Genomic DNA, 22,485 nt, shown 5'->3' with positions numbered 1-22,485 from the left:
TTCTATACAGAACCCAAGAAAGGGTTCTTTCTTGTCATTATAGAACCTTTTTAGCATAAAAGGTTCTTTGGAGTTGAGTAAAGAACCCTATGGTTCTATATAGAACCCCAATGAACCCTTTTTTTCTAAGAGTGTAGAACCTTTTAGGGGTTCCAAATACGAAGCGCCTATAGAATCTTTTAAGGTTCTATATAGAACCTTTTCTTCTAAGAGTGTAGATGAAATCAGAAATATTAGGACTATGAATTATTACAGCATCCATCTGACTTGCTGCTTTGTAGTGTCATCTCATTTCTAAAATAGCAAATGACATTAATATAATTTAACAGAATATAATTTCAGGAAACGTGAATGCTTTTATGCGAGAATAAGTAATAGATATGCGAGTTTGCACAACTCACACAAAAACTTAGTTGCAAATGTACATATAGTGGCTAAATATGGATTGCTCAAAAATCCAAAATAAATAATTTAGTAGTAGTATTATTTACTGTTGTTATTTTTGTTGTTGTTATGAAAAAGAAGATGATTATGATGATGAAGACAAAGAAGGGAGGAGGATTACAACAGTAATGATAAGGAGTTCAAAAGGCTTATTTTGAATAACTGATTGCATTAATTGGTCAATCAAGGTCAGGCGTGATCCATCACTCTCCTGATGATCAATAGAAAATGATGTGGGGGAAAAAAATGGAGCAGGTGGTAAACAGAATGAACATCGGCCTATAATGTATCCATTTCACACAGGAGTGTGACTGGAATCTGAGTGTCAGACGCAAACACACTCACAACTCTCAACCACACACCCTACATTCACAGAAATCTCCATTGTTAGCATTAGAACAATTAAAGCTTAAACTGCCTCTCCCTCCCCTGTTCCGCTGGAGGGTTTGTGTTTGAAGAGTGTCTCCTTTGTCCTCCGCTGAAGCGGAGAAGGTTAAGTGCAGTATGCCACATCACTAAAAAAACAAGGGAAGAGGGCTTTCACTACCACAGCCATTCACTTTGAACTACTGCCCCAGTTATGGAGAATAAATTCAGTGGAGGGATGGATGGTAAGAAGTGAGCAGAGAGACCATTGAAGAGCTCTACATAAAGAGCTTTTAGATATAATTGTTCCGTTTTAGGTGTCTGTAAAAGCTTAGCAACATAAGAACACTTGTTATGCTAATAAACTGTTTTAAATATAAGGCTGGGGGTAAAAAGGGAGACAAAAACAGACAAAAGAGGAAAGTCACACGCTGTTATAACCAAAACCACTCACAGAATAAACCTGTCCCAAGATCATCTCTCTCTTTCTCTCTCTCCATCCGAGTGTTGTTTCGGTCCTAAAGGGACACAACCAACACAGGTTCACATCAAAGTCTCAGTCAGAAACACTATACAGGCAACATTTGCATAATTTAAGTTTGTGTACAGTTGCTCTATGGCATTGATGTATCAGCCGCATCTAATGTCCGAGTTTGGACGCACCCCTTGAAACAACCACACCAAAATAGTGCTTCCTGGTGTTTTAAATGTGCTGTGTGCACAGGGACGGCAAGCTCCATTTATAATGTAAATAAAGCATCTCACATCTGACTATCACTAGCAGGAAAATCCACAGAAATAAAAAATATGCAGCTCTGGTGAGGTTAAAATACTCCAGATTCATGTGAATATAAAGATCCAACCCAGGTTTTTCCAGTAACACTTCAGGCCACCCCTCCTCCTCTTCTGCTTTGCACTGATTCAGTACCCATCCCATCACACCCCCATTAATGACAGGGACCCTGCTGGGCTTTTGTGGCTCCATCCACAGACTTTGCTCCAAACTGCCACCCCAGCTACTCAGACCCCCACAGGCAGCCCACCTAAACCCTCCGCCCTGACGCCAAGCCTCCCGGGACCCATTCAGCTGAGGGAGGAGTCCCACAGTGACCCTTTCTTAGGGGCCATTATCGGGACTCGTAATGGCTGCTGGGCACGGCTACACACTGCCTCAGAAATGCTATAGCTCTTTCACACCACTGCTGGCTGGATGTGGCATTTCGAATGTGGTGGGTAATGACGGGGAGAGAATGAGAGAGGAGGGAGGGATGCGTGTGCGGTGAGAGTCTGTTTACATGCCTAGTTATAGACATGAGTGCGCGTCTACATGCAAGACCGAGAGGAAGAGAGACTGATGCCCTTCTGAGAGGACACGTGCTTTTATTAACAAATGAGGGTGGGTTCGCAGGCCTAACTGCCTAACCGATGGTCAGATTAGCCATCGTGAAAACTCGCTCTTCTATTGGTCCGCTTTCAACCGACGGAATGGAGTTCCGCTTTTCCACAATGACCATAAATCATCACTCATGGCTATTACGGCAAACCCACATGCATTACTACTCAAACACAGGTAAATGTGGGCAGGCAAATCAGTGCGCCAGCCTGGGATTTGCATTAGTGTGTAGTGCGGCGAAAGAGAGTTACACTCGAACACGCTGCACATGGCCATAATGTGCAAATGAGGCGGCCCTGGCACCTGCTGCAAATTTGCATGGATTCAGGGAAAGCACAGGCTGTAAATAGGGAACCATATAAAGAGAATGGTGTTGACTTTATTATTTCAATATGTTCCAACAATAAGGTTTTATTAGTCGTAAGGGTGGGGCTGTTATGAGGAACTAAGGGAATTTCTATTCCCAAGGTAATGTACGCATAACAATTTAACCTTGTATTACATGCTTTATCTGTTCTATCCAGCTAGTGCTCTGATGCAATCTATCCTCATGCAAAATACTACTAAGCACAATCAAACTAAAGTATTTTGCATATGTAAAATCAAATGCAAAAACAGAAGCATTGCAGAAGCAGGGGGGGAATCAGCGATGTTAGATGAGAACGCCTTTGAAAATAATATCAAACGCATCAGACACATTTAAGATAAGAAACTGTCACTGGAAAAAAAAATGGTGCGGATATGTAAAGGTCGTCTGGATGGCTCATTTTTATGTACTGCGTGAAACGCTCAAAGGATTTAAAAAAAAGAGAAGTTATGAAGGTATTTCTCTGAGATCAATGAGCTAACACCTCTTCATAATTCAGCTGCTTTGATCATCTTGTCAGTTGTTCTCATCAGAAAGTTTTAGAAATGCATATCTGTTACAAGGCCATGTCTACAGCATTTCCCTTAGTGGAAACTCTTCTGCTTTTGTATAGTATTTTATCTTTCAGTGTTTAAATGTCTTCAGGGAGAGTTTATAGAAATATTTCCACCTCAGAATAAAAAATATATAATAATTGTGAGAGTTTAAAATAAGAAATAAAATCACATTGTGATATTTAAAGACATTTTGTGAGAAATAAAGTTGTAAAATACAGTCACATTGCGAAATGTACATTTACAGCTGACATATACAAGTTTGCAATTAACATTTTATCCTTTTTACTTAAAAACAGGCTTCCATACTGAAGTGTACTGTGTATTGTGAAACGCTGGAATTTGTTGTGCTGAATGCAAGGCTAGTTCATATGATGCTTACGTCGCATACACAACACGCACAGAGCGAGAAAGAGAGAAAAAGAAAAGAAAAGCACACACACACGTTCTTCTCACACATATTACACACACCACTGAAATTTGCAAAAACACAACCCGGCAAAGCTAATACACAGAATGGGCTTGGGGGATAAGCAATTTCTGCTTTGCCCCGCAATGAGTTTGCATAATAAGTCATTAGTTAGAATAATACAGTGCATTCACAGAATAACACATTCTTTGTGTTGGGAGCTCTAAGAGAGTGCTAAAATATTTAAATAAGGGGAAAATGAATCTGTGAATATCCAGCCTCCAAAGCTGTGGGTGTTGAATGTTAATCTCTCGCTCGCTCTCCTGCAAGCAACGAGTTTAACCCATACCCATGTTTATTCCTCATAAAACTAGGCCACATTTTCCATGCATGGGAATTTACATATTATTTACATTTGCTGTAACCTGTCTCTCTCTCCCGATTCTCTCATGTTGTCTAACAGACTGTGAGAGGTCGTTTTCATGCATTGTGTAGTATAATATAACTTGGCACTGCATGTTGATAGTGCAATGGATTTCTTCTGTATAATGTGTAGGAGTATACCAGAGTAGACACTGTTAAAAAAGACAGTTATGTATATATTATTCTCCATTATTTATGATTTCACTTGTTGGTGTAAATATAACACTGTTCTCTTATACAGTCAGCATGCTGCAGATGTACGGTTTGGACTGAGCTGTGAGTCATACATACAAATACCCAACATACACAAATCTCTCTCTCTATCAGTCAGTGTATGTGTGTTTCTCTTGTTCTGTACACCATCAGTTGTGGTTGGCTCATTTATGGATTAGGGCTACATATCATAGAGAAGGAATTTGTTTGTTTGTTTGTGCTGGAGGCTGGAAGACGGTTTGAGATGAATAACTCAACAGGACTGCCATGTGCCCAACAGAGCAGAGGCACTGCGCTAACCAATGAACATTACCATTCAGAAAACTCAACTTCAAAACATCCACATCTCCATATCCATGCAGTAGACAACAACACAGAACTAGAAGAGCAAATAGGAAATTGGATTAGAGTATCCAAATAATGACCTTACCAGTCCTACTAGTCCAGTGGTTTCCCAATCGATCGTGCAAACCCTTCCAGAAAAACTGGAAACTGATAAAATCCCAATAATAAAAGTCTTAGTAGTAACAGTATACTATATTGTCGCAAAAAACACACAATAGAAATAAATTAGTTGTTGTAAATGCTAGTGAGTTTAGGCATCCAATAATTTACAGTAAGAAAACAATTGCTATTTAGCTATAATTTAGAATTTTAATTATTAAAAGTGTAATTAGTGTTTTTAAAAATTAACTTTAAAATCAAAGGCTAAATGTTTTTTTTATTTTTTTTATTTTACAGTTAAATATATTGTACTGGCTAAAATGAGAGAAAAAAAATGATGATAAAACTTTAGAATAATGGCCCGTCATTAATTATACAGGAATTAATGCAGAACAAATTAATTTTCAGTTACTATTATTAAATTATTACTATTATTAAGTTACAAGATGGACTAATAAGTTAGTAATATCAAGTTTAGGACTGAGATAGTTCCTTTGTAGGTAATCAGTAATTCCTGAATAAGATTGGCCTCATTAAGAACTAATAACTATGAAAAATGATAAAGAATTAGCAATTAATTACTAATCACAACATTAACATATGTCTGAGATGTAAGCAAGTGTCTTTTTTACTGTAAAAGTGGTCATAAAATACATTACAAATTACTCAAGTGTTGCCTAGTTACTCCTCAAGAACTACTATTGATCTGGAACATTATTTTAAAATGAAAAACTTTTTTTTTTCCACTTTAAAATAGTGATCAGATCAATCGTTGTTGTTGTTGAAGATTGAAAAGAAAACTCAACATGGTTATAAAATGCATCATAATTACTCAAGTATTATCTAGTCACTATGCAGGAACTATTGATCTGGACTATTATTTCATACTTTTTTCTTAGCACTTTAAAATAATAGTCAAGATCAATAGTAGTTCAATGAAGAGTGACTGGGTAACACTTGAGTAACTTGTAATGCATGGTATGACCATGTTTTGAGTTAAAAAAAGACAATAGCTCAAACTCATTTAGTAATGATTATTGATTATCTAACAAGGAACTATCTCAGTCCTAAATATTACTTACTGATTAGTTAAACTAGTGTTTCCATTTTAGTTAATAGTAGTAGCGGAAGTGTTATTTGTCCTGCATTACTTCCTGCATAGTATACCCATTAATGACGGACCATTATTCTAAAGTATTACAAAAATATATTGGTCGGTAACCATTAGAGTGCTGATCCCTTGCGCATCCCTATAAATGTTTATAATGATCCTTTATATGATGATTCCACTTCTCTGATGGATCTAAATACAAAGTATTACAGCACCCAAGAACTAAGCCAACAGGATACTGCCAAAAGGAGTTACCCACCCCAGAACTCAAATTCAGCATCACTCTGCTGCCATTTCCCACATAACCATATTCCAGAGTAAATGGCAAGCTAAACAATTAAGCTAAAGCTTCACTCCTATTCTGATAGGCTTGATGCGGTAAAACGTAGATGCACCTGCCATTTCGCCATGCCATCAACAGGGAAACAGACACAGAGAATACTGCCAGTGCAGGAAGTGCCAGCGCTGGCTCCAGCATTTGGCTGAAGCTCTGATGCATGTGTCCTGCAGTCAGAGCTGCTCTGGCCCACAGACTCATGCTCACATGTACAAATGTGATATTATCAACATGGATATAATTAATCCCAAAGACACATCCATGTCTCTTGGTAGTGGCTGGATCAAGGTTATTATAGTTAACTATAACTAAATACAAAAATTCTAAAACATTTCCGTTACCTGAAATAAAATAAATGTTAAATTAAAAAAGTAACTTTTTTCAACGTTTTTCTTTTTTTATTTAATTTAACTTGATGTACTAAAATATCTAAAACCCTGAAATAAAAATGCATTTTTTAAATTTGTAATTTTGTTTAATCTTTTTTTTTATATATAAGTTTTTATGTTATATATATATATATATATTTTTTTTAAATGAAAAATTAATAAAAAGCTTTTATCTTCAAGACCAGGCATTCGAGAACAGTTAAAGTTGTAAAAATTTGCATATACACACACGCCTAAAATGCTAATTGCGAGGAGTCTTGCATTAAAACTTGGTATTATTTTTTCTTCTTTTCACTCTTTCTTTCTTTCTCTCTTTCTTTCTCTCTCTTTCTTTCTTTCTTTCTTTCTTTCTTTCTTTCTTTCTTTCTTTCTTTCTTTCTTTCTTTCTCACTCTCTGGCAAGTGATTTATTTCTGCCCATCCTTAAGCATTTAAACCCAGCATTTAAAAGAGAATGATTTAACACTAGGTATCAAACATGTCATCGTAAACACTGCTCTAATTAAGCTTAATTAAAGCAACCTAATGGATGCATAATCATTCAGTGGATACGAGCCCGAAGAAAGGAGATGAAGCTTTCAGCTCGCACCCACACGCACTGACAATCACTTGCTCTACGAGTGCACCCACTTCCATCAATCACAGTGCTTTCCAAACCCATGCCAATCCTTCATTAAGCTGAGGAAGAGCCTCATAATTACGATAATGCAATAATCTAATAGAGTCGTTGCCTCTGTCTGTCTCAGTTTAGCGCACCTGGGAGGCACCGCTCAATCTCCATAAAATGTAGACGATGGACAAATCAGTTTCTCCTAGCTGGTGTTATGCTTTTTGAATATTCATAGTGTTTTCAGAATTTTAATCAAAGTCAGTGATGGGCTCGAATATGAGCTGGGCTGAGCAGACACACAAACACACACACACGCATGCAAGCAAGCGAATGTATAATTCATATTGCTTAGCACACGGTAATTTGGCCACAGCTGGCTAAAGGAAATGTGTGAGTGTGAAATGTGAAATGTGTGTGTCCTGGCTTGAGGGTTTTGGCTGTGCCTGCTGGACACATGGCAGGTCCAGATGTTCTGGTTTCGTTTGTGCATAGCTCATCAAAAACTCCACGCCTGTGCCACCCTTGGGCCCCTGCCAACCCAGACACCAAGCGGGACTCGCTCTGCCATCTGCCATGCACGTGTCCCAATGCATTATGGGCTTGCTGTGTGTGTTTTGTGATGTCATAATAAGCTGATACACAGGACGACGAAGCTGGTTACCATCCAACTTAGTACCGGTACAGACCTTTTGGCCAACACCAAGCAACAATCCAAGATTTTTCATACAGGTGTGTTTTGTTGTTGGTATTTCTCTTATTTTTTTATTTAGCAGATGTGTGCTGCTGCTCCCCTGATTTTGTTTTAGTCCTGTCCAGTTTTCGATCTGAAAAGCCCTGCAGGCCAGATCTAGGCAGCTTACACACTAGTTCTGTATCACTAAACTGAGAGCCGTGGCAAATACATATTGACCAATATGCACATATGCACACACACAAGCACACACCCATGAGAGGCGATAGGTGTCCAAACTGTAGCAGGTCTGGCACAGAGTGATGATGTGTCCCTAGTGACTACCCGCCATTTTGTTTTGCTTCACTAAGCATGTCTCAAGTCAGTCAGTCTCACTACCCAGCAGCCAGCACTGGTCTATGGCAGCCTGTCAGAAATGCTAATACTCTCAGACTCGCTCTCACTCACTCACTCACTCTTTTTAAGTTCAGTTTTTAATTCAATTCCGTCCCTTTTGAAGTTGATATAAAACTAAATATGATAAATCAAAGGCACGTTCCATGACTATTTTGCGCAGCATTAGAGGCTAAATGTATCTAGCAATTCAAATCAAACAATGTCATCATTTTGACAATCTATTGAATTGATATATAAAGAATTTTAGTAATTCTAGATATTAATCAATATTATGATAATATAAATTCAAAAAACACTTTTCTCATTTCGCGGAAATAGGCATATCTCACTGTCTCTCTCAGTCTTTGTAATGCTGCTGTCAGCCTTTAGCTGCCTGCTGGATGCTGCTGACAGTTAGACTGAGCGTCATCAGACACCTTCCATATCCCTCTTCCTCCATCAGAGAGAGAGAGCACGAGAGAGCGAGAGAGAGAGAGAGAGACAGACAGGTGAGAAAGGACAGAAAATACAGAGAGACAAAGAGAAGTAGCACTATTCCTACTGCCAAGTTTTTTTGTCTTTTTTGTGTGTCTGAAGCATTGAGGTGTATGTGAGTGGAATACAGGTATACCTGACTGACTGGCCAAAGACTGTCTGCCTCCTCCTGAAGAGATCTGAACATCTGGACTGCAGTGGAGTTGTTCTCAAGCTCGACATTTCTATCACCAGAAACAAATGAAATTAGCCATTAGTGAAAGTGAAATGGAGAACTCTCTGTCTCATCAGGTGTCCTCAAGTACACACACACACACACACACACACGAACGCACACGCACGCATGCACGCACACACACACACACAGCAAAGAGATTATTTACTGCTGTTGTACGCAAGCAAAGTTCCAGTTCCACATATGAATGATTAATATACCTATAAAATATAATCCCTCTGTAATCAGAACTCTCGTACTCTCTCTCACACACTTAATACATCTGGGTGACACACACACACACACACACACACAATCGGAGTAACAGAGAGACAGACAAACACTATTAATTATTTATGCACTCATGAATCTAGCAGTCTAATATAAAAGAAAAGAAAAAAACACATTTGTTTTTTCAACCTCAGTCAGCTGCACTATGAATCTCACCTGCACAAGTGATGGCCTAATAGTGTGGTGTTATTTTTGTGCCGCAATAATTTTTTTTGGGTTGCAAGATTTTCAGCCAATCAGAGATGAGCAAAATTCTGATTGGCTGGCTAGATCACCAGAGCTATTGCTCATTAGAGCCATACGAAAAGACAGTCATACATAAATAGCTAGGAAGTTAGTAACCAAAGTATACTTTGGTTTTTACTCATTATGCTAGTGTGTGTACAGTGCTTGTGACATAAATTTCATCATTAGCATAGTACGGCCAACTGCATGCACGCTGCCAGATTTTTTTAACCGTGTACTTTGTGCGCTCAGCTCATGCACCTTTTTTTCACTACTTATTTTAACACTGGCCCGGGCCATTGTTTTACAGTCGAAAAAGAAACGGAGGAGACAGAACAACAACAAACTACTGAAGATGGCAACAAAATAGATGGTACAGCGTTGAGGAGCACTTGTGTTAGGGGGTTAAGAGATGCATGCTAATGAACTAGATGAACTATTTTTTCATTATAACTTCTGGAGATAAATTGTACTGACACTGAACAAAGACTTTAGATATATTAAGACTGTGCAGTCTTATTACAATAAATGGGAGACAAATCCTGCAATATGGCAGAATTAGTCCCGCCTCCAGTTTAATAGCCAAAGCAGTTTTTGACATTTTTGAATTTCCCCATTCATATACAGTAGATATGACTTGGTAGTGGACACCCGAAATAGCTGCCCATTGCAAATATGGCCACCAAGTTAACTGACTTTCCTTGGGACATTGACAAAGATTAAACTTTCTAATGCACATGTGTTGAGTGCCTGTGTTTGTGTACACTATCAAAAGTCGCATACTTGTTTTATTGCTATATGCATTCGGCTGTGCTCAGCATTCACATCAAAACTGAATTTAAATTTGGACTTTACTATCAACGAACTAACTAGTGTGCAGAATAACTATGTAAGATAACTAAATAGTGGGCAGAATACCTATACCTAAAAAACAATTGGTGCACAAAAATCGTGCCATATATTATACAGCACTCCATGTACACAGGAACACAATGCAAACAGACTCCTGGACCAAAACACAACAGTAGACAGGACATTCTCTGGATAATATATGAAACATAACCTGCATAATTGCAGTGTTAAATTAGACACAACACATTCCCCTTAACAACCTGCCCCAAACAAACCATAACACAGTGAACGCCAAGACCATTGCTTTTCCATCTCATTTAACAATGCCTTGTCAAACACACACATACAATGCTAAAACGCATCCCCCGGATAGAAAAAGGAAAAGCATCCCCCGGATAGAAAAAGAGCACCATTCTAGTGCAGTGGAGAGTGAAGTTCATGCTGTTTTTAATGTGCTGTAAAATATTGATGAGGAAAGTGTGTGTGTATGTGTGTGTTTTTTTATGTATTTATTTTTTATTTTTTGGCATGCAGGGAAACACCAGCCAAACCAACATGAGATGAGCTATTATTTTATGTTGAGTAGAAACCAGCGTCTCCATCTAAAATTGAGTGTTAATTGCAACGTAGGAGACCACAGAGATGATCTCAGCACAGGGTGAAAGGGATTGTGGGTAAACAGAAGGGCCAAAGGGCAGCTAATTTATTCATGAAAAAGCCTGATAGTGGATGTGTCTTGTTACAGTGATGTGGGCTAACACTGTCAGTTCGATATTTTATTCATGCTCCTTATGAACATACACTTTAACATGGCTGCTGCTCCCTACTGAACCGGAGTTAGTGTGTTTGATTGGACGGAGTGGACACCTGATAGGAGCTCTGCACCATTATCAGCAGCACTATCACAAGCTCTTACCACTTTATCTTACTCATCCAAGAGCGGCTCTCAAACTGCAACTGATAAGAGGTCAAAGTTGACGAGGATCACAGAGGAGACATTAGAATGAAACTGGAGACGGCCTGAGCTTTTTGTGATCACAATCGTGCAACAAGAGATGCTTTGCTGCACTTAAAAGCATTGAATATGATTTGTGCTTCATAAGGAAATACATCTAATTTATCTTCATTATCTATGTGCATGCATACAAGCTACCGTTGTGCAATAAAGCTTTTCAGAGGGCACAAAATGTTATCTTTCTCTGCAGCCTGAGGCAGGGGCACAGGATCCACACTCACATACACACACACATAGATAAGCCCTGCCATTGACTACTATTAATCCTGGCTGATTTGCATTGTCAGAGTGCCTGTGTTTGAACAATGCTGTTGTTTCCTTGTTTGCTAATTTAGGAACAAACATTTGCCTGTGCAGCAAACAAGCTCTCCCAGGATGTGTTATTAATAGGCTAATTAAGCCAGCGGTAATGAGCAGGATTACAGCTAATTATGACAAGATTTGTTTTGGCGTTCCGTCTGGGAAGAAGCAGTGGAGTGTGTGCATCTACCTGGGAGTTCATTACTGCCATCACCATGCACCTGAGTGCACAGAGTACACCGCTGGGGGAGTGCTGTGTGTATTTATGTAAAGGAGGACGAGTGGAAAAGAAGCATGAAGGTGTGTAAACGTCAGTTATTAAGGTGGCGGTGTCCTGGGCTATGATATTGATAGCGCACACACAGAACACACCTAACAATACAATTGTGTTGTTCGGTATTCAATTACTCACCTATTGAGCATTTCAGACGTCTTTTTGATGAAATACGCGACTCTTCTGTTACTGTCGCTAACGCAGACGAGCTTTACCGAATATTCCATAGGAACGAAGTAGATTTATATTACAGCAAACAACGCAATATTTCAGGAGTAGAGATGTTGAGGCGGGCGACATTCAAAGGGGGCGGAGCATTCAGCAGGCGATCGCAGGGGACTTGTGAGGTCACGCCCTTTCTTTGACCTTTGATTTTCGGTAAACTGTTGTAAATAAAGTGGTGAAACTTCCTACATCACTAAATTGTTTCCCATTCGAGAAGAATTTTCATGCATATCGTCACAATACGGGTAAGTATGACATCACGTATCACAGTTTTATATGTAGGCCTATTAGGGCGGAGCTTAGCAAATAATCAATAAATTCAAACTTTTGCAATTGTACACCAATTTCTGATCAGTTGCTTTTCAGTTGATTCAGTTGATAATCTGAGACATGAGATACACATGTTTTATCTTGCAAATGTTTTTAAAAGCTTTAAATCTTAATTTTTGTAATACATGAAACATACATCCAATACATCAATGAAAATATGTGCCAACTGATGTTATGGGATTTTAAACGGACATGTGAAAAGACAGAGAATTTGACTCGGGGTTTAATTAAATGCTTAAAAAAAAAAAAAAAAAAAAAAAAAAAAAAAACTACATCCCAACATAGCCTACACATTTCTGTAGCTCAGGATAAGAAAGCTGAGATTGGGATTTACAGCTTAGCTTCATTTTCACCCTCGTCTCTCTAAGAACAGCCAACACCAACACAAATCCCTGCATCTCATATATATATATATATATATATATATATATATATATATATATAGAGAGAGAGAGAGAGAGAGAGAGAGAGAGAGAGAGAGAGAGAGAGAGAGAGAGAGAGAGAGAGAGAGAGAGAGAGAGAGAGAGAGAGAGAGAGAGAGAGAGAGAGAGAGAGAGAGAGAGAGAGAGAGAGAGAGAGAGAGAGAGAGAGAGAGAGAGAGAGAGAGAGAGAGAGAGAGAGAGAGACTCTGAAATCTCCATTTGAACAGGTGGATTTATTTGCCTGGATCAAAGATTAGGTCACACATATAACCTTAGAAATGATTGCTCACATTTTCCCCAGCATTAAGAAAACATAAATCAGACACACATTTAACAAGCCTTCTGGACTTTCCATTAACCTCTATTGTTCTTAAATCAAGTGAATTATAATTACTATAGTTCAAACCCAAACACTAAAAATTAAAATTCAAGAAGAAAAAGATTCCCTTTATAAGGTCTTTTTATGAACCTATCTTCTTTAAAGGATGTCCAGAGTTTTTTTTTCTTTTCTTGTGGGGACATTTTTCAGAAATTATGTTTTTAAAAATAAAGCTATAAGCCAGAAATAGATCTGTACATCCACAAATGTAAATTTGACATTTTATTAGAGAGAGAAAGAGAGAGAGAGAGGGGGGGAAGGTATTTACGTGCTAAACTTGGACAATAGTTTCCCCAAATAAAACTGCTTTTATTCTTCTTAACATGTGTTCATGAAGATTATGCCACTGTAATCTTACAGGGTTTAATAATACAGAGAGAGAGAGAGAAAGAGAGAGCAGAAGTTAAAACAGAAAAATTAAACAAGGCTACACTGCTTCAACAGATGACTTTAATCCTGTTTATTAAATTATAAAGAATCCGTGAGGATCAGGAATAGAGAGTCAAGGATTTAAGCGATTTGTGGATTTTTTTTAGCGGAGTTATTTGATGAAATGTGGGATTGTAGTGAAGTAGGGGAGCTTTGTGAGTGTGTGACAGCAGACGTGAACTGGGATAAATCGCTTGAGAAACAGAGCACAACCGACAGGATCAGATGCAGGCGTTTATTTGTTCCGAATTCATGAAGTATTAAAAGGAATAATTCACTCACTCTCACACAGAGAGAGGCAGATCCTAGAACAGCATGATTGATGGAGTATTGACGGCCTATAAAACAAACACAACAAAAATAGCAATAATCAAATCAGAAATCTGCAGGCTATATTTATAATCGAACATAACAATCTAAGATGCATTAATGAAAGTCTGTTTATGAAATAAACTCAGATTTCAAAGTGCAAGCACAGGGATGTGCGGAATTGCAGAGACTCATTTTAAATGGCTAATTTTCTTGCCACTGATTATAGGAGCTCTCAGTTATTCTTTGAGACTTTATATCTCATTGACACGCATTTAGGAACAATAGCGGAGGCAATTTGTGACCCCAGAATAATCTTCAGAGCGGTCTTTGTGATGTCTTTTAAGAGATACTCAGAGGTTGCGATTTGGGAAGATTAGAGCGAATGAGAATTAGTTGGGTGGATTCGCCCGTGGCTCTTGGGACCTCTATGTCACTGATAACTTCCACTGAGCTGTTTGCTAAGAGGATAGAACGTGCTAATCCAAGTCAGAAGACATACCATGTGAATTACATCTCCAAACAGATTACTCCACACAGATTAGGATGAAAGCAATAAATCTTGTCATATCATTCCTCATTCTGGTATACGCAGGAATTAAAACTTGCAGATGAAGTTGAAATAAGTTAACATATTCAATTCAACACTAAGCAAAGAGCCATGAGAAAATGATCACATGCAGGTGTGAAAATTTGATTAGTAATCTGAAGTGCAGTAATGCTTATGCATTAGCCGTCTCTATGCATTCTTTGGTTTCTCTCGAACACTCTTAAATATATTTAAGCAAGTATCAGCATTTATTTGGCTAGATTTGCTAGAAATTGGGACAGGTTTTGTCTAGTCCACCATGTTTTTGTATTTATATTGTATTACAGTAACCCTCTGGTTATCTTCGGGGTCTTTTTAACCCGCTAATAACTTTTTCTCAAATACGTTTTTTCTTCTTCTTCTCTTTGTCCAAATGGTATGAAACTTTCGACGGCTCTCAACACTTTCTAGATCTACAAAAAAAAATAAAAAAAAATTGGAATATCCGCTTTTATGTTAGCGTGACAAAAATAGTGACACTCGTTGTCTTCGGGGTCCCTGGAGACCCCAGGCAATAACATGTAATTTTGTAGCAGAATAATTTTTTTTTTTTACAAATGTAATTTTACTCTGTTTATTAATGTTTTTACTCCACATTTGTGCAGTTTTTGGAGGATTTATGATATATTTTAAATTTATATAATTTTTTTCAATAGGTTTTTATACAAAAACAGCTTTTTATGTAAAATTCACTTTATAAAAATGTATACATTTCATTTATGGGGATGACATGGATAATTTTACATGGTTTAGTGCACATTTGTGCAAAATTTCCAAAATATGGGCAAAAATGTTAGAGTAAAAACATTAATAAACAGACTCAAATTACGTTTGTTAAAAAAAAAAAAGATTATTCTGTTACAAAATTACACGTCATTGTCTGGGGTCCCTGGAGACCCCAAAGATAGTGTCTGCACAAATTAAAATAACCAGAGGGTTAAGTGTGTTTGTGCTCCAGAAGCCTATAGGCTTTATTTTTAAAAAATGTTTTGTTAAGATGTCGAAGAAAGTTATTGTCTTGAGGTGAAAGAGGAAGAAAAGTAGGCCTACCCTTAAGGCCCGAATATGCTTCAAGCCAAATTGAACAAACTGGTGTGATGTCATTTCAAAGAAAATCAGGCCAAGACAAAGTTAGTTTTGTGTTTGTTTCGGGAGGTTGAAACAGCTTGACAAAGCCAACTTTACGGAAAAGTTTGATCTGGCTGGTTAAACACGATCGTAGCCTACTACCATTGGTCCATGCGATGATGTAATAGGTATGTGTGGCTCTGAGACTCCGCCTTCTGCTATTTTTTTTAATGCAGAGCAGTAGCATCAACAGAAATTTATAGTAGCCTATAAATGGGGGATGGACTGTTATTATCTTTTGTCTCGTCGTCTCACACCTCCGCTCTCCTTGCACTCAGAGGGTGTGTTTGAATCAAGTGAGAAAGAAGAAAAAGGTGTAAGACAGGTGTGTGGTATTGTCTGTCTTGAGCATTTGAAACAGTGGCACCCAGGGAGTTCCCGGTGCACACATAGGCATAGATGAACACAACACATACCCACAATGCATGTGGTCACCTAACACCCCACCCAAAAAATAGCTTCACTATTAGATAAACACTCTTTCTTTTCCACCTGTGAATGTGAGGAAGACAAAAGGGGAAGGACAAAGAGAGGAGTAAGAAGAGGTGTCAGATAGGCATGCTGTAGGTCATCAAGATTCTCAAAGGCATTTTATCTCAATCACACCTGGGTCACACACCTTGGCATTCTGGGACTGCGGGGAGCAGGTGTGTGCGTATGACTGCTTTTATGCGTGTTTGTGCAACCACATTGAGCAGATGGCGAGAGCAATAACTGACAAACCCTGAGAGGGAACTGAAAGCACCTAATAATTATCCCTGTGTTTTCTGCCACAAACACGGCAATTAGAATCCCAGCAACACCTTGCCAACACATATGTTTGTATGTCTGACACTGAAACCATGTGTACAAGGATATACTAAACACGCTATTTTGAACAAAGGGCCATTGTTTACACTCAAAGTGAATGTTCTTTCTTTCCTTTCTTCTGGCTGTGTTTCGGTGTCTCACTCTCTCGGGTCTCTAGGGGGTAAAAGCAGGGATGTAGCTGTAGATCCCAACAGATGGAACACTTGCTAGAACAAGAAGTGCACTTACAGGACCCACTGGGCTCCCTAGAGGTCCTGCTTCTCAGACTAACATTCAGATTCAGCTAACAGCAAAGTTCACACTGATTTGTCGAATTTAAAGCTGTCAGTATTTGAACATGCATAATTGAAATCGGGTTTTTGTGTGGTCAAGCTACAGTCATGACACAATGCATAATCAAATATTTGACGTATTACTACACACTACTATTGTTTTAGTTCAGCTAAGATCAAACTTTTGAGGAACCAGCTCAGCTTTTGAAAAGCATTTTAGACCAATGGGCCACTGAAGATAGTACAGTATGTTTAGTTCTTTTGTTGTTGTCATAAATCACACATTCAGGCAAATTTAAAAACAGTGAGATTTGAGGTCATTTTAGAACAGACATTTTTAATTATGTAGCAAGCAACTGATCAATACTCAGTCAATCGAGGCATATGGCAGGAAAGCGGCTTGGATAACAAGACTGGAAACACAGCATTAAGGAAAGGAAAACTGAATTATTTACAGACCAATATTGTGGGCAGAGTGTTTAAAGATCTGGACTGGTAACATGGACAGTGAAAGGCCAGAATGTGTGATATATGAGTTCATCCATAAAAAGGATAAAAGCAATTCCACTTGTTGTTGGCCAAGCAAATAAAATAAAATAATAAAATAAAATGATTGATAATATAATACATTGCTAAGAAAGTCTAAAGTCACCACTTTATTTCTGGAGTCACAGTCAGTCACACACACACACACACACACACACACGCACACACACACGCACACACACCCCACTGGTTTCTAACCACAACCGCCTTAATCCCTCTAAATAATTACAACTGCTCTCAGACATTCAGACACCCACTTAAACAGACACAATCAGATTAAATGACCTTTCAATATTTATTTGGTTTACTCCTCATCAAACTGAGGCAGTTCAATTGTATAAAGACAAATGACACACCCAGTATCTACAGAATACAGAAATTGTGGGGAAAAATGTCCACTTAAAATATTTGAAAAACTTTTCTTTGCCCTAAAATCTCCATTCTCAGTAGATTTTACATGTACATGTCTTCTGAGAGGGATTGTTCGAGATTTAGACTCGCATTAGACAAAATACTACTTGAGTCTGATCTGTAAGAATAGCTTCCCACCACCTAATCAACCCGAGGCCTGTGCTGTCTGTCCGCCTGGGTGCCTTGCCTTTGTTGCTCCCTGAATAGACGCTAAATATCCTCCCAATCTCCTTCCTGGCTCTGGCTGAGCTCTCAGGACCCGGGCTATTCACATGCTAATGCAGACAGGCTTGATTCCTTAATCACAATCCTGCTGAAATCCAGGAACAAGGAGATGTAATAGGGAACCATTTCCTCATTGTTATTTCATTTTTTTTTCCTCTCCGTAATTCTCTTACCTTCTCAGTTTTGCCATGAATTGCAAAGCAGGGCGATGAGAATGGAAAAAAAAGTTGGAGTCTAAGATGAGCCGTTCTTTATTGTAGCATTGGATGCTTAGTGGCAGCGACTCTCCGCATCAATTCAGTGGAGGATTTGATTTGTTTCTGTTGACGAGCTCTGTTAATTTCCTCTCCCGCCTCATTAAGCTCTAACTGCCAATTAATGTCTTTTGTTCTCGGTAATGGCTGCCTCCCAAACAGAGCTACACACACACACACACACGGACACAGGCTTACACAACAATAAGGGAAAAGTATCAGTGGTACACCCCTACAGACGGGAAAAGAGAGCGAGAGAGGGAGTCGTTGATTAATTGGGAGCTCAGTGGAACAGCAGGCAGACAGGATCTCTCATTAGCTCCTCTCCAAACTCCACCAACACTCAGACACCACTCATAGCCCCTCAGGACATGAGGTCACGATCTCCCATGGCAACAGTTGGACAGACTAACATCGCCCTAATTGCGAAGACCTACACAATAACACCATAACTTTATAAGTCTGCACACATAGACGCATAGATACACACTTTGGGCTATAAAAGCTTTGGGGAACAACATCATACGTAGACATGGTTTAAGACAAAAAATAGATGGTTTGTGTAGTTTGTTTGTCTATGAGAATAGTTGTGTACCGCATGCACTCATCTCTGCGTTGAGATCATCTCAACTACGGTCCCATTATTAGCAAAGAGTGGCTTTTTTGAAACACAAGGCTCTTAGATTGAGTGTGGGGGAGAACCACGCTTCACCCTTCAGTCCATTAAGAAAGAATGGCTGTTTTTGTTCCGGCCAGGGAATAGAGAGAGATACTTTCTGCGAGCGCTCCTATCGGGGCTTTTACGGGAAAATATGATTATGTTGTGATTCGGTTTTCAAAGAGATCCATCTGAAAGGTTTTTGAACCTTGCATTTTCAAGATGACCTTAATGAACTTTGGTCAGCCCAACTTCTGAAGTACTGAGAACAGTCATCAACTTTTCATTTGAGTCTGAGGGAGAGAGAGAGAGAGAGAGAGAGAGAGAGATCAAAAGAGAGAAAGTTCATACATTTTTAGAGGATTTTTATGGACCTCTAAGAACGAAGGCAGTAGTGAATGCGCGCGCGCGTGTGTGTGTGTGTGTGTGTGTGTGTGTGTGTACGCACACAAGTACACTGCAGAAATTTTATCTCATTCGTACGGAATCTCATTCGCTCTCGTCTAACACAACATTCCCAAACCATGTTCTTGACAACAACGCTGTAAAATATTCCCTTGCATGGCATTTTACAGATATGTGCATAACACTGCATATAGAAAGCACTAGCCAAAATGCCTGTATCAATCTTTCCAGTATATTGACTACTTTGACACACACAGTACAGGAGAAGAAGACGGGCTACTTATAAAAAAAAAATTATGGGAGAAACCATAACGTTCAAAATGGTGGCTGTTTTCACACATTAACTGAACCAGCTAACAAAAATACAGCTTTATATCGCACCTATTAACACCCCATTAGGGGGTAGTTGAGGAGAGACCCCTGATATGATTGGAGAGCACTTTTGGGTGTACATAAGCACTATATAAATCCATTCATCCTTCCACATTTATTCATTGAATTTATTCTTACCAATATATACCAACAAAAAATGTCACCTAAAAACACATGGAGTAAATCTGCCTTGATACCACGTGGCAAGTAGTGTCAGTGCATCTCCTCGCTGGCCTCATTTGATACTATTGGAGACATTAATGAGGCAGAAGTGAGTGAGGCTTCGTGTCACTAAGCAGCTGTTGCTGTGTTTACATATCAAACTGCTGTATCATTAAACCCCTCCAAAGCACTCCACAGAGAGAGACTTACTGTGAGAGAGGAAGCTTTAAAACAGAAACAGATCAAGCTTATGCCAGTACAGAACCTTGCATTGGAAATCAAATAAAGGATTTAAGGGAAAAAAAACATGCAGCTGTAAGCGAGGTGATGTGTGTAAGCGAGCAATGAAATGTTTATGAATGCTTTGGCAATTATTAAAGAGTAGTTCACCGAAAAAAGACAATTTCGTCATAATTTACTCACTCTTATCATTCCAAACCTGTATGACTGACTTTCTTCTGTGGAACCAAAAGAAGATAGTTTAAAAAACGTCTCAGTTATATATATATATGGAAGCTATCTGTTGAAAGCAGAACAAAGCCTGCAACTAAATAATCTCCAGCACAAGCATTCTCACATCCAAACACCCTTCTCTCCCATTCTCTATCTCCACCACTGATCAGTGGATTACACTGATCAAATGAGACAGACAATATGCCCAACATGGTGGCAAAGCAGACATCCTGCTGTGCCATGGACTGACAGAACCCACTCACTCGCCTCTGCCAACCCATAGAGGACATGCAGTCTGGGGCTGGCACAGGTTCTGCGTCCTGACCACTGCAGCCTCACGCTCATTATCTCTTCCTGGGATTTCCTGTTAACACACATGCATGAAGCAAAAAGCACACACTTGCACACTGCTAGCATTAGCAAGAAACTACTTCGGCCTGCTAACAGAGAGCCAACAGAGCAGAAACAGAAATATCCATCCCTCACTTTCTGAAACACACATTTCTCACTTGTTCTACCTGGCTTTATTTACACGCACTCTGTATCTATCGGCACACTCCTTACGATACAATAAAGCCAGCGAATATTTTGAAACTTTAACAACAAAAGTAAAAAAAAAATAATAATTCAATAATGAAGTACAATATAATAACATTAAACATTTTAAACTACCCGTATTTAAATTGACATTTGGCTTGCATTTAACCCTGCCGAAGTTATGGGAACAGTTATTTTATTCTCCACATAATTCCGTTTGGTGGGATTAACTGCTGTCATCAGAACTAAAGAACGATCTCCAATCTGTTTTTCATTATTGAAATTAAGCAATTAAACTATGCAGTTAAACATTTATAGTGGTTCATTTTGTGGTCCATTACAAATCGGTGCCCTGTTTCACCACTTAAATTAGATCGGTAGAACGCATCTGAGAGTATTGATTTTTTCCCCGGAATATTTGGACATTGTTTCTTTTGTTTGTGTGCAGGTATTTTCTGAATATTATTTTTTATTTTAATAAGCATTTTTGTTTTATAATAACGAAAAGGATTTTTCTTTTCTTTTTTAAAGGAAAATATCTGGCTTGGCCTGTACAGTATACATACTATCGCATGTTTGCATAAAGTGCTGGATACACAAAAACAAGTCTCTGCCCTTGCAGCCAAATTTCAGATGTAAAGCAGTAGTACTAAAGATAAGCAATTATCCAAGTATCAAGTCTTTATTTGCATCATCACCTGACAGAGCAAAAGTTCAACCAGAACACAATCAACAATCTCCTTTTCTCTACTCACTCAGAAAAGAGGAGCACTTATCCCAGCGGGTTGCCAACGATCAGTTTATTCTCTTTCTACCACTTCCATTTGCCTCATTCCCTCTCTCAATCTCTCTATCTCATTCCTCTCCCTGCTGTCTCCTCCCTCTCCTGTTGGTAATGGAGTTATAGGGATGGAAAGATGTCATACTGTGCAATAGGCACATCAAGTCAAGCAATGGGATATTAAAGCTAAACATATTGCATGATTTCCTTGGCTTGTCTTACTATGTTTTAGGTGCCGAAGGTAGGAATCTCCAAGGTGATAGATTTCACTGAACACACAGGCTTGGTTAAACAGGGAAAAAAGGCAAGCTGGCTGTACAGTGGCATGTTGTATCCGACACGTATGGTTTCATAAAGGGTCTATGTGTTAGCTATAGGTATAATTACTGTATGTACCAGTGACCCTGTTGGCCATCAATATGCTATTCAAATGAGCAGAAGAGGGAAGCACTTCTCTTTTATAGCTTTCATGGATAAGGTGAATAAGTCAAGGTCTTTGACAGAAGACGAATTATATATTTGAGAATTATCTTGTAAAGACTGTACCCCCAGATATGATATTCCCATTGGGAGGGACTGTCTTACAAAAATATAAAGGCATATGTATGTATAAAGACCTATTTATACTATGTGAGAAAAATATTAAATTATCGGCTTTTATATTGTTGCTGTAACAGAGAAGGCAAATTATTAAAATAATGTTTTATCTAAGCCTGAACATTTTCATTTCAATTAAAAATGACTTATATAGCACTTCTCACAATAAATATGACAGATTTTCAATTTTCAATATTACAGTAGGTTTTACTGTTGTGCTACGGTAGTTTTAGTGCAAAAAAGTTTTCTTTTATCTTTATTTTGAACCCCTTTGGGGACCCTAGACCCCAGTTTAAAAACCCCTGCTCTGACCTTTCTATATAAAATGTATGCAACATATAAATATAAACATTTTACTCAACTTACAGTACGGAGCAAAGGCTTTGCTCTTTGTTTACAG

The 22,485-nt window shown here is 38.6% G+C and overlaps 1 protein-coding gene across 1 annotated transcript; it reads right to left on the bottom strand.

Moving 5' to 3' along the window:
* Window positions 1-846: 846 nt before the first annotated feature.
* LOC306987846 (uncharacterized protein) lies at window positions 847-12,081 on the bottom strand (the record flags this gene model as incomplete). The annotated part of the gene is made up of 4 exons (XM_079592435.1): window positions 11,930-12,081; window positions 8,757-8,844; window positions 1,265-1,328; window positions 847-959 (listed from the first exon to the last, which is right to left on the bottom strand). Exons 1-4 carry the CDS (start codon window positions 12,016-12,018, stop codon window positions 847-849), a joined length of 354 nt encoding a protein of 117 aa, XP_079448561.1. The 5' UTR covers window positions 12,019-12,081.
* Window positions 12,082-22,485: the final 10,404 nt, after the last annotated feature.

Source organism: Phoxinus phoxinus (genome assembly GCF_949152265.1).
Source record: "Phoxinus phoxinus genome assembly, chromosome: 2".
NCBI lineage: Eukaryota > Metazoa > Chordata > Actinopteri > Cypriniformes > Leuciscidae > Phoxinus > Phoxinus phoxinus.
Note: the sequence above shows the minus strand (reverse complement) of the source record. Positions and strands in the feature narration are given on the sequence as shown.